Raw genomic sequence first — 14,267 nt, forward strand, 5'->3', positions numbered from 1 at the left:
ACCTAATACAGTTGACAAGATATAGATATACAATTCTTTAAATTACCAGGTTCGGGTATCCCATTGTCAAGTATTCACCTCACTTGAAACAAGGTTTGGTCAAGGCACCGAATGTAGGAGTGGAAAAATGCACGGCCAGACCGGGCTTCGAACCCGGGACCTCCGAACACTAGCCCGAAGCTCTACCAACCAAGCTACCTGGTCGCCGATGATCAAACCTGTCCAGTTCCGCTACACATGTAGCAAAAAATTACCCAAAGTATCGACAAAATCTTCAACCTAAAACAACTGAACTAGTCAAACTCAGCATTCCAGTGATGAGGCAATCACATGTTTGTCAAAGACAGTTCATTAGAATAGGCTATCAAAACTAACAATCTTGCATCTTCCATTATGAGCATTTCAAACAATATACATGTATGTTAAAAATTTTAATGTCTTGCAGCAAAGAAAACAAGCATAGTTAGAAATCAATATTGTATTGTTTTATTTATAAAATACTCTTCAATGTTACATTGAAAATCAATAATTACCCATTTTTTATATCTATTTATTCTAAGGACTGGTACAGTGTACCAGACATGGTTACCCACTGACAAGAATGAACCCAGTGTACTAGATTCGGCATCCATGATGAGGTACCAAGTCACCATGGCAGTGAACCGACTAGAAATTACTTTAAAATGTACATCAAACATTAAAACAGAAATTACTTCAAAATTTACATCTAGCACTAAACTAAAACTGCTCATAGACACGATCATATCCCATGAACTGGTTAAATTTTCTCCTTCAATGCCCTTGTTATCAACTTAAAAAGTTATCAAACTGGTTATCATGGTCGGAGACCAACGGTTGATTGTACCTAATATATGATATGCTACACTTATCACAGTCGATTGCAATACACTTGTGATAAGTGTAGCGTCACAGTACAAACCGTTGGTCTCCGACAATGACTGGCTATATACATTAGTGTAACATGGTGAATCAGTCTGAACACATAAATTAACTGTAGTACATGTACATAATTTATATTGTTACTTTATACAATAAACATACGGAAAAGGTATTTAGATACATGTACATTGGACGAGGAATTGTATAAAACCAATATGTCTTATAAAATATTACTTTGTACAGTATTTACATGATTAACTTTGTTCAACTTTCAGCTGCAATATTTACAGAAAAGTATGTGGACCTCCTTTCTGTAGTCTTTGTGTTACAATTTACACCAAGCTCAAGTGTTTAATTCAGGTTTGTTAAAAAATTATGAGATTTTTCTACATATCATTCCTGTATTAAGCTACATGGTACACTAGCAGGCAATAAACTCTGGAATATAACATTTACACCTTCACCCTCTCAAGTTGGCTTAGGTAATTACTCTCTGACCTTGAAGGCACACACACAATAAGTGACCTTGAAGACACACATAATTAGTACATGTATTACCACTTTTGGGTATTTTGATGAACTTAAACTTGGTCACACACATGTGATCATTTAATATCTTATGAAGAAACGCAATGGGTTCAACTAGAATTTCAGCATATCCTTCGTAGATAAATATCCCACATCAGTCAACTGAAAACATTCTTGTGCAACAAATCTTCACCTTTTCTGATTAATATAATCAATCTTCATTTCACAGGAATATTCATTGTGTGTGATTTGGTTTATATTCTGCAGTGACTGTTTTAAGTGAATATGCAGATCTAAAAATATCACAGGTAAAATTAATGTAGGCAAGTGAAATTTTAAATTCCTATATATTTCACAAATTAAACCTGTACAGAAGACTGAGTCTTCAATACAACATATACATCAGATACAATGCATTTCTGCATCATAAGATACAAAACATTTCTGTACATGGAAAATAACTTCACAAAAGTATAGTGAAAAAATAACAGCTGTGTTTCACACATTTTACAAGGAAAGTTTACACCCACACTTTCACTTCACAACTTATTACTTTCTCACTGGAAGATAGGAATTCCATCAATGAAATGCATTAAATGTCTTTAGTTGTATACTTCCACTTGAGGTATTTTATACATTCCTTATAATACTGTTATAAATTTGCATTAAATGTCTTTAGTTGTATACTTCCACTTGAGGTATTTTATACATTCCTTACAATACTGTTATAAATTTGACAGCCACTCGGCTGTAGATAGGGCTGATTTATAGATATATCAGTCTCCCTTTGTCATGTTCAAATATCCACTGTAATCAGACCTTGCACTGTCATTAAGTATAAACATCACATTCATATTTCCAGAATTACCTGGTAGTGAAAATATTCACACCACTAGGGGTTCAACATCAGGGCAAATATTTTCTCACACTCATGTCTTAAATGGTCAAGTCATTCAATTCTTATATTTCCACTCAATGGCTTATATTTCCACTCAATGGCTTATATTTCCACTCAATGGCAAACTCCACCTCCAAGGAAAAAAACAGTATAATGATTAATCTGTTCTGCTTAATATACATTTTTTTGATAACAGTCAGTTGGAGGGTTTGATTTGTCACTGTTAGTGTGCACCAGCTGTTAATACCAGTCAGTAGATAAAACAAAGAGCCAGAGGAAGATCATATCGCTAATGAATTCTGCATCAGGCGGTTGTGTTCTCTGAACATCGACTTGAAATATTCATAAGAACTGATCATGATGGCACAGGCAGGAGCAACTTTGACTACCCTGGGAACAATACCTGTAACAAAACAATACGCCGTTCCTTGTTTACTGTACTTTGAAGACAACATATACAATTATATTATATAATATATCACATTGGATAACTTAGACTAAAGTTACCGGGTATAAATGATGAATGATAGGTAATATACGCTTATCTTCTGAGACAACCTTTACTAAATCTGTCTAAAATTATACTATTAGCTGACTGGGGCCAAAAAATTTGGACAGTAAGCAGGTTCTATAGTGTCCAGTTTATACAGTCAAAGATAATACCAGGGTATAAATTATAACAATATTTTGATAATCCAATTACTGAGAGCTAATATGAAATAATTAGAAGATCATGACATTAACACAATGGCTAACCTGTAAAAAGGGAGGTTACTCCTTGCTGTCTGTATAAATTTTGTATCAAACGAAATGTTGAGCTTGTCTGTTTTTCACCTGTTGGACACAAAAATATTAACTGCAAAGATGTAATTCATCAAACTGATATCAACAATGCATCACTCACACTCTAATTTCACTAACTGACCTCAGTATCACTGGGATATATGTACTTATTCAGTCACTAGAAATTCCTAGTCAAGTAGGCTTTTCTTAATAGTATTAGCACACACATTTCACATCTCTGATTCCTCGAACAATCAATTATATATTCTATTAAAAAAAACAGAAAAAATTCTCATCATAATATTGTATCAATAACCTTGACCAATTAGACCTTATCCAAACCCTAGCAAGGGCAGGATGATTTTCAGTACTTCCTTTCTTTTACATTTATACATTTCTAATGATAGTACATATATGTATATTCAATTCTATTCCAGGAAGTTTATTGAAACCATTGTCTCACCTGACAAGTTCATCATGTCCCCTAGTTCTATCTGTCGGTGGGTCTTGATGACATCAAATGGTAGTGTTATTACTCCAGCAATCTGTTAGAAATGATAATAATCCAGTTTCAATGCTGCTCATTAGTAGTTACTTATCAATATATCATTATTACATATTACTGATTAATAATAAATTTTTTTTTTTTTTTTTTTTTTTACAAATCACATAAGACACTATGATGAACTGTGTACCATTAAATGTCCCCTTTATATAAGGGAGACTTGATCTTGTCTGGGCTCTATCTACCACACTACTTGTCATTGAACTCCTTATTTGGGGTATGGGTATATCTAGGTGAGGAAGTGTCTTCTATGAAAAGTAGAAAAGTTTGTCCTGGCTCTTATCTCCAACACAACTTGTCATTATAGAACTTCATACTTGGGGTGTCAGTAGGTTACTGTGACCTACATTTTAACTGTTGACCTACATCAAAGAAAAAGTTTGTTTGGACCCTATTTCCTGCACTATTTGTCTTATCCCTTACAAAAGGGACATAGGCATGTCTTACTAAGTTACTTGGGGCATTGGTTCACTTGCATTGAACTTCTGATATCATTTATCAAAACTACTCTGAATCCATTTGAACGTATGCTACCAATTACTGAATTATTGAATATGGTTGATCTGTCACACATCCAGTGCCTACAATTAGCTCCTACATCCTCTGTGCATTCTTGGCATATAATTTCATGTTTGGACTAATCCTCCAAATTGTCTTGATTTTATTGAAATCAATTTTACTTTGTATATGTATTCTGTATTTGTATATGTATCCTGTAAATACATAGTATACACACAAGTGAATATTTTATTTATGTAAAAAAATGAAAATTAAGTATGTTTGTCATCAAAGTGAGGGTTCTGCAGCAATCTATTTCTATTTACAAAAGTAAGGAAGCTAAGAAGAATATAAAAAGAGTTTAAACTAGACATTTACATCATCAATTACCAATGGAACTTAGCAATGATAAACAGTTTACTTACAGCACCTGAGGCAGCACCAGCAAAGAAATTCTCCCAGAAATTGATTCCTACTTTCCCATGAATCTTCTGCAGCATTGACCGAAAGCTCTCATATCCAAACCAGTACAGTGCTGTAAAACCAGAAGAAATCATTCAATCATTCATTACTGTAAAACTAGAGGGAATCGTTCCATCATTACAGACCAGTACAGTACTGTAAAACCAGAGTGAATCATTCCATCATTACAGACCAGTACAGTGTTGTAAACCAGAGTGAATCGTTCCATCATTACAGACCAGTACAGTGTTGTAAACCAGAGTGAATCGTTCCATCATTACAGACCAGTACAGTGTTGTAAACCAGAGTGAATCGTTCCATCATTACAGACCAGTACAGTACTGTAAACCAGAGTGAATCGTTCCATCATTACAGACCAGTACAGTACTGTAAACCAGAGTGAATCGTTCCATCATTACAGACCAGTACAGTGTTGTAAACCAGAGTGAATCGTTCCATCATTACAGACCAGTACAGTGTTGTAAACCAGAGTGAATCGTTCCATCATTACAGACCAGTACAGTGTTGTAAACCAGAGTGAATCGTTCCATCATTACAGACCAGTACAGTACTGTAAACCAGAGTGAATCGTTCCATCATTACAAACCAGTACAGTGTTGTAAACCAGAGTGAATCGTTCCATCATTACAGACCAGTACAGTGTTGTAAACCAGAGTGAATCGTTCCATCATTACAAACCAGTACAGTGTTGTAAACCAGAGTGAATCGTTCCATCATTACAGACCAGTACAGTGTAGTAAAACCAGAGTGAATCGTTCCATCATTACAGACCAGTACAGTGTTGTAAAACCAGAAGAAATCATTCAATCATTCATTACTGTAAAACTAGAGGGAATCGTTCCATCATTACAGACCAGTACAGTGTTGTAAAACCAGAGTGAATCGTTCCATCATTACAAACCAGTACAGTACTGTAAAACCAGTGTGAATCGTTCCATCATTACAGACCAATACAGTGTTGTAAACCAGTGTGAATCGTTCCATCATTACAGACCAATACAGTGTTGTAAAACCAGAGTGAATCGTTCCATCATTACAAACCAGTACATTACTGTAAAACCAGAGCGAATCGTTCCATCATTACAAACCAGTGTGAATCGTTCCATCATTACCCAGAGTGAATCGTTCCATCATTACCGACCAGTACAGTGTTGTAAACCAGAGTGAATCATTCCATCATTACAGACCAGTACAGTGTTGTAAAACCAGAGGGAATCGTTCCATCATTACAAACCAGTACAGTACTGTAAAACCAGAGTGAATCGTTCCATCATTACAGACCAGTACAGTACTGTAAACCAGAGTGAATCATTCCATTATTACAGACCAGTACAGTGTTGTAAAACCAGAGTGAATCTTTCCATCATTACAGACCATTACAGTGTAGTAAACCAGAGTGAATCATTCCATCATTACAGACCAGTACAGTGTTGTAAAACCAGAGTGAATCGTTCCATCATTACAGACCAGTACAGTGTAGTAAAACCAGTGTGAATCGTTCCATCATTACAAACCAGTACAGTGCTGTAAAACCAGTGTGAATCGTTCCATCATTACAGACCAGTACAGCGCTGTAAAACCAGAGTGAATCGTTCCATCATTACAAACCAGTACAGTGCTGTAAAACCAGAGTGAATCTTTCCATTATTACAGACCAGTTGTCAGTACAGTGCTGTAAAACCAGAGGGAACAAGCACACAAGGCCCCCTTCCAGCCATGCTGAAAATAGTTAGTGATCTTGACCTTGACCAAAAATCTCTAAAATTCAAATTTCTCTGAAACGTATTCCACCCCGATATCAACTTGAAGTGTGTATATACATAAGTACATTGTTCCATTAAGTTCTAAATTTGACTGCTTAACAATAATTTAGTCATTTTCGTCCTCTAATTTTACAATTTTTTCATATATATATGCATAATTCTAAATTCTTTTTCTTTTTTTTCTTCAAAATAATATGAAATATTTTCAGAGTCTTGAATCTGTATGATAAAAAAGTGATACAAATGGCCAACTTAGACCAAATATTTATTGACTCGATATTTGGAAATATGCTTTGTAAAACACAGGTAAATACAGGTAAAAAGCAGCTTATTTGAAATAGCATTTAATTTAGTTTCCAAAAACAACACCTGCCTCTGGTTGATAAAATATGTTGGTGTTCAGAGAATGCCTCGTCCAAAGTAAGGACCTAATCAAAACACCAACATTATCATTAATAGTTCAAATATAAACAAAAATATTATTATTAACATTAATAGCTGAACATGTTTATTTGATAATTAACTCAAATTGTATTTACATTATCGAACCATATCCCACATTTAAGGATAAGACATTGAATATCTTTTTGTTGCACATACTCTATACCATAAAACATTCATTATTTTATGAAAGAGGATGGTTATCAAGACAGTACTGATTCAATAAAAGTGTAAATGATTTTTAGTTGATATTCTAATTTAAAAGCATAAGGTTTATTGGTACCTGAAAAATCTTTAATTTCTTAATCAACCTTAGTGTGAAAATTATTTAACATATTACATGCAGATCCAAAAGTGTAAACAAGAAAGTGATACTCACCTGAAAAGGGGACATCCCTAAGTAATGTGGGACCAAGTCCCATCCATAATCTAATGACTCCATCCCGTCGAACCATTTTCTTGACAGATTTCCACACGGCAGTGTAACTAAGCTGTTCTGACTGCATCTTTGTGCGTACCATCTCAAGGGGGCTAATTAATGTCACAGCCCAGGCTGAAAATATAACAACGCTGAATAAAATCCAGACTGAAAATACATCAATACTGAATACAGCCCAGGCTGAAAATACATCAACACTGAATTTAGTCCACACTAAAAATACATCAATACTGAATACAGCCATGGCTGAAAATACATCAACACTGAATACAGCCATGGCTGAAAATACATCAACACTGGATAAAGTCCAGACTGAAAATACATCAATACTGAATACAGCCCAGGCTAAAAATATAAAAACACTGAATACCGTCCAGACTGAAAATATAAAAACACTGAATACAGCCCAGGCTGAAAATACATCAATACTGATTACAGCCCACACTGAAAATACAACAATACCAATAAGTAAAACATTACAGTATACATTTCAACATGATTTTAACTGTACAGAGAGAGAGTATGATTTAATATAACTTGACAATACATTTCTTTGGGGAAAATATTAAGTAGTTTGTTTATGATAACAGTGTCAATAAAGGTTGTTTCTCCTAGCTAAAAAGTGTGTAAATTTCCCAAATTGATAAAAAATCCAAAAATATATTTCAAATTTTATTGTAAAAATCACTATTGTTTTTCAAGTAATACAGGCACATACGTTTCCCAGTGTCTAAATACTGATGAGAATGTTGTTTTATAATGTGACACTGTGTAGTGTGGAGCCAGTCAGAATCTAGACTTTAAATGTTACGTACTGCGGGCCGTCACACCAGCTACCATAGGTTTCCACCATTGCCCCTGTTCAAGTCCATCACGGTAGCCCAGCTTGTTCCGAAACTGCTCGTAACATGTGAAGTAGACAACTGTGGCAGGAACAGCCATCACTCTGTCAACGTAACATATAGTTCCTGATTAGTCTGTTATCATTGGTCTTTTCCTATCGTTAAAAAGTATGGATCCTACCATGTTAATTATTCCAGGTATCCTTTACAAATGACTGTTATCCCTGGTTATACATGTATTTATAACATAAAATAATGGTTCAACATAAGTACTATCTTTAACATAGAATGATAAAGAGAGGTTTTACAGTGTTTACAGACACTTAAAGCTGACTTACAAAGTCGGCGGGAGACCACTCCATAAAGATGTTGGGCCTTCTTGTCGGGAAATCTTCATAAAGGCATCCTAAACATAGAAAATAGAATACGACAGCGGTTAGCATACAGATGTAGGCAGTGATATTTATTGATAATATTTGTTTTACAAATATTTTTATATACTGTATTTGACCTAATAAGTGCATGGTGTGCTTACAACAAGACAAAGGGGTGCACTTAATAAAATCATGTATAGAAAAAAATTTCTGGGTGTGAAAAATAACACTTTTTTATAAATACATTTATGTAGCAAAAAACAATCGAGGGCATTCAGTAAAAAGACTCAAGATCATATTAACAGTCAGTGAGATAAGGAACTTTTTTTATGTTTCACTCACCCATCTTATTTTCCTGAAAAAAGGTTGGGGTGTGCTTATTAGGTCAAATAAAGTAATACCAAAAGTTACATTTTGCTATCTTGTACCACCCTCCATTAGGTTGAGCTGGTCTTTTTAATACATATGTAACAAGAATGAAATGTAAGTTCTATATCTATTATAATATACCACATGTTTTCATATTCAGAGTTGTTAGTTATATTTTGTGTATTTCAGAAGTCTATTTTTTTCCACTTTTGTATTCTTCTGTAAACGTTAAGTAATCCTATTGCTCATTGGTTAATATTGGATAGGATATGAATAGCAGGCGCACATGTAATGTTGTATCCAGAACAATTGTGTTGAGTTGCACATGCAGTTCAGCTGGTAGGTTAATGATACTTGGCCATATAAAGCAAATATCCAAATTATAAATCAACTAACTTTTTCCATTTACTCCATTCTAGTTTAAACTTGTATTTGGCAGACCCACCCTTTAATTACCAGTAGCAATATATTTTTTTGAACTCTATAATTGTCCTTAATAGTTATATCTCTTGTGCAGGACTAATAACTGTCTAATAATGAGCACAACATTATATTTTTTATATAGGAATAAACAAAATACGGAAACAAGCTATTTCTCTTACTCACTGAATACTTTTTGTTCTTATATCTTTTAACTGGAGTATACTGCCATTGAGAAATCAAAGACCTGAATGCGGTTCAACTTTAGGGAAGTAGGTACAAAAATGATGGTGGCTGGCTACAATACCTACCAGTGTGCCTGTGAAAGGCTGCGGTAAGCCCCTTTTATACCAATGAACAGGTTTAGTGTTGTTTCCATTCCCATTCCTACACCAACACACGTGATCCATCAATCCATTACAGTATAAAAAGCATTGTCCTCTCTTCATAGGACTGTTCTGAGCCTGAAGTCTGATCTTCACCACATCTAATGGTGTCACTGAAAAGGTACACAAAGATCATACAAGAAAAAGTGTTTCAGATCAAAAGGCAACCTTTAATCACTTCATTAAAATATGAGCAGGCAATTTTTTTTTTAATATCGATCAATCTAGTCTCTGACTTTGCAGTATCATATTCGTCATGTAATAAACCCATGAAAAACATTCATAGCTTTATATATATAGGCTAATTAAAAATAAGCGTATCAAATTAATACCAGTAAAGTTAAGACTAGCCCGAGTTTCCTCTGGCCCTGACACCATGTCTGGTGTAGGGCCAGAGCGCACTACTATATGAAAACATGGACTTCTCCAACACCGTTTGGTGTCGCTAAGATTTTGGTGCAAATATAACAAAATCAGATGTGACATAACACCTTCTTTACAAATATGGATAAATATTTACATTCTGTGTTGCATTTGTCTATATGTCGTTAGTAAACCAAATTGTGTTCATGACACTGTATACTACAATTTACAGTGATTCGGTCAGTGTAGGAATACAGCTCCAGGTGTTGTAGGTTAAACAATGGCCGCCAGTTACTTTCGGTCTAGAGAGCTTTGGAATGCTAGCATTTATTTACAGAAGCACCAACGAAAAATAAAGCAACGTCACAAGTTATGAGAGTATCATTTTATAATTAGAAAAATGTAGTCAACACGAAATTACTGTAAGTGCCATTCTTGATCTATACGAAATCTGATCAAATTGTCAATGTCGTCACACTCACAGGGGCTTGTTCCGAGTTTTCAGAAATGCAAGACACAACAACAATAAAAGTAAAGTATTCATAAAAAACGATCTTGTATAAATATCAGGAGTATCAACATGGTTTCCGGTTGTGTACGTGTAGGCCTACTGGATTTTAGTTTTGTAGTTATTCACTGATGTCAAAGGCCTACCTTACAAAATCGAGCCCCTGTGAAGTTGAAAATCATCTGCTTATAAGTTAGACACACTGAGTTGACCGGTTAGACTGGAATCTGTTTCGAACGAAATATCCTTGGAATCGTTTTCCCCTACTGTCAAGACGACTTTCATTTATAATTTAAGATCTGATATTCTTCTTAAAATAACGTACATTCAGTCGATAGAAAATAAGTGTTTCCGAGCGTTCAACGCCTCATCACTTCTAAATGTTCTGTATATCATTGTGCAGAAAAAACGGTTTCGATTTTAAACAATCAGAAATTATGCAACTGTGAACAATTTGACGATACCTACAAACGTATATGAAATAAAAAATAAAGCCAAATTTGTACAAAAACAATCTTATGTGCTTGCTATTAATAACGTCATCAGGGACTATATTATTCCTTCTGGAAATTTCGGCTGTTCCAGTATTTGAACTTGATGACGTTAGTGATAGGGTAAGCGACAAATTTAAACGCGTCATAACCTACAGTAAATAGAAAATCTTATTGAATGTAAATAGAAGCATTGAACTGTTACCAAATGGTAGCATACAGTCGATATGAATACAATTTGGGTGACAGATAAATATTTCTATTTATCTGTCACCCATATTGGTTTCATATTGACTGTATAAAACCATTTGGTAACAGTTCAATGCTTAAATGAGATATTTATTTACCCCAGAACACACATTTCGTCTCAACTAGGTGTTTTGTTCCGTCAGTACAGACCCTCTCTTTATGCTAGTCAAAATTTCACACTGTTGACCCGCCATTTTGTAAGTGACAGCTACTTACCATCCAAATCGGATTGACAGAAAAGACCACATATTATTCATTGTTTTTTTCTTATTACATAGTTTAAATCAAGAGAACCAAGCTTATTATTTCCCATAACCTGTTATATTTAATTCAAAAATCTATTATTTATAAATTATAAGCGGTAAAATATATGTATAATAATAAATGTTATTTTTTCCTTTTGACTCCTTCGTGCACTGATTAGGGCAATTAGGCCGCCCACAACCTACATAGTTAGCAATATGGTGTCAAATCAAGTCAAGTATGAAACTTTGACTAGCATGAAGCCAGGGTCTATACTGACAGAATAAAATCCCTATATGAGATGAACAAAATTGGCCAAGTATTATCCAAGTTATGACCTGACGAATTCGGAAATAGATGCTGAAATGGCTAGGTCGGAATCTCCCTGTCCGGTTGAATAGTCGCCTCGCCTCTAATGGGTACCTCAATAACCATTCAGAAATCGAAAAATAGATGCTTGCAGCGGTATACAGTAACCATAACTATGTCAATATAGGATGTCGGTTGGTTATGTTATCCGTCATGTGCCGTAGCCAATTCCATATTACATCACCGAGCTTACCGTCTTCAAAAAGAACCACCATCTTTCCCTAACCTTTCGTGACTTTGTTTATGTCGTTACAGTGGTCGTACAGCCAAGAAGCGTTCCGAATGAAGGGAAAGATGGTGGTTCTTTTTGAAGACGGTAAGCTTTTTAAAATACGTTCGTCTTCCCCCTCTTTGTAGTTACTACCCTTGATACTATATACATATATATATGGACTATCATTTGGAAAATCGTGCCAAGCCCCTGTGGTCAAGGTTGGCAGGTCTGCTTAACTTCATATAGAAAGGTCTTGTCACAAGGAACACACATGTCAAATATGAAAGCCCTATCCTGTACGGGTGTTAGCGTTAAACAATTGTTAACAAGAACCAAATGTCTATAATTTGTAATGCAATATACACTACAGGCCTACTGCAAGCTAAGGAATAAAGCTAGCTAAAGGTATATGGCAAGTTGTTTGTTATGATATGATGCCAACCGATTTAGTCTGACGAAAACATTGTTTTAGTAAGCCCTTATGTAACTTTCAAAATTCTGACCCAATTTAGCATATATACAAACAAATGTATATATAAACAACTGAACAATGCATTATTGATAAAATGCCTTTGTAATGCACGTGTCGGAAACATTTAAAAAAAAACGGGTTGATGATGCATATCAATTGGTAAACCTACCAAAAAAAGAAGTCAGTATTGCCCCCGAACATGATGAAATCATCTGCTGCCATGGAGTGATGCTTATGACAGTGTTGCAACTCTTCTCCGAGCTGCCATTACTGCTAACGTCGCCCATCGTGTCTCGTAAGCGTGATTTCCTCTTTCAAACCATGTTAAAACAGCACACCGATGTTATTTACACTATGTATTACACCAATACATCTTGTTCACATCCATTCACCACACATGTGATGTGAAGTTTGTGATTTAAAATGTTCACTAAAACGCTTGTATCTACCGGTACAATTTTGTTGTACGGTCTCAAGCATTTTTCTTACACTGGCTAAAATAGTAAAGCTAGAACCGGTTTCTGGCCAAGATTTACGGCTGTCAGAAAATGCACGAAAATTACGGAGGTATAAACCTTGATACTTATGCCCTCGAGGGTACTGCGCAAAAAAACCAGCCCTATGTTTGAGTGAGTGTGTGGTGGTGGGGGGTCTCTGCTAGATTAAAATTCGGTAAAAAAATATCCATACACTACCTAGGGGATGTCCAAATACATGTAGACTGTCACTAATTCTCAAGTCCCTGTGGTCCAGGGTTCTTTCCCCACCCCAAGGGACTTATTAGTTTCTTTGAATACAATCATTTTGAATCTTGACTTTGTTTCTGTGTTATATCTTTGAACATATATCAACAAATAAAGCTATTAGCAAATGGAACATTAAAGCATTATTTTGATGCTTGCTCAAATAAACCAGGTGATCGATACAGGCCCTCTGGGCCTCTTGTTTGTTTTTTGGTGGGTTTTTTTCCATTATTATTATTTGGCAATGCACGTCACTGTAGCATTGCAAATCGATTTGACAGATAAACTGAGAATCGATGTGTTATGAAAAATTGATACCAGAAACTTGTATATATCAGATATGCACGTCTCTGGTGATACTAACTCAAATTCAATTTTATTGGACCCGAAATGAAATTCACATTAAAAAATCGAGAATGATATCTAGCATTCAGATGGCCCTGGCCTACCGACTACACGGTAGGTCGTGACAAGGGAATTTGATATCCTTGTTGGTCAGAATGGTTTGTACTTACTTGTTACTTGTCATCGAGCTCTACCATTTGGTTGTCTTCTCTACTAATTTCCAGTTCCGTAGTAAAACAAAACAAAAAACAAAAAAACAGGAAAAATTAAGACAGCTGCATCATGTTTAATTCTTAATGAATAATATAGTGCCTGAATATACTACGGTATATTGCATTCGGTAAAAGTGGCATCCCGTTGTAATAGAATGACGTAGCAAATTATCGGGTCGATCCCTGCACTAAAAGGTGTGTGATTATAGATGCTGAGGCTGAACTATTTGAGTTTATAAACATATTGCAAACGATTATCGGGCTCCTCGAAATATTATTTTCAGTCAATTTCATGCAGCTGTTTTAGGCCTAGATGTCTACTTATTCTTCGTTTTTCACTTGATATCAAAAACTGATTTCCTGATATAA

At 35.1% G+C, this 14,267-nt stretch overlaps 1 protein-coding gene across 1 annotated transcript; it reads right to left on the minus strand.

Annotated features, from left to right (window-relative positions):
- Nucleotides 1-469: 469 nt before the first annotated feature.
- LOC117317473 (solute carrier family 25 member 40-like) lies at nucleotides 470-13,032 on the minus strand. Its single transcript, XM_033872287.1, has 9 exons — nucleotides 12,768-13,032; nucleotides 9,615-9,802; nucleotides 8,479-8,546; nucleotides 8,114-8,244; nucleotides 7,239-7,412; nucleotides 4,598-4,707; nucleotides 3,573-3,654; nucleotides 3,083-3,160; nucleotides 470-2,729 (listed from the first exon to the last, which is right to left on the minus strand). The coding sequence occupies exons 1-9, from the start codon at nucleotides 12,883-12,885 to the stop codon at nucleotides 2,608-2,610; spliced, it is 1,071 nt and encodes a 356-aa protein (XP_033728178.1). The 5' UTR covers nucleotides 12,886-13,032; the 3' UTR covers nucleotides 470-2,607.
- Nucleotides 13,033-14,267: the final 1,235 nt, after the last annotated feature.

The sequence above is a fragment of the Pecten maximus genome, chromosome 2, assembly GCF_902652985.1.
Source record: "Pecten maximus chromosome 2, xPecMax1.1, whole genome shotgun sequence".
Taxonomy (NCBI): domain Eukaryota; kingdom Metazoa; phylum Mollusca; class Bivalvia; order Pectinida; family Pectinidae; genus Pecten; species Pecten maximus.

Bases quoted from the DNA above. Each gene is read 5' to 3' on its own strand.
- LOC117317473 (XM_033872287.1), bottom strand. From the start codon at position 12,885: ATGGGCGACGTTAGCAGTAATGGCAGCTCGGAGAAGAGTTGCAACACT. The intron at 9,803-12,767 runs GTAGGTTTACCA...GTACCTTTTCAG, and splicing joins AATACTGACTTCTTTTTTTG to TGACACCATTAGATGTGGTG. The intron at 4,708-7,238 runs GTGAGTATCACT...CTGGTTTTACAG, and splicing joins TAGGGATGTCCCCTTTTCAG to CACTGTACTGGTTTGGATAT.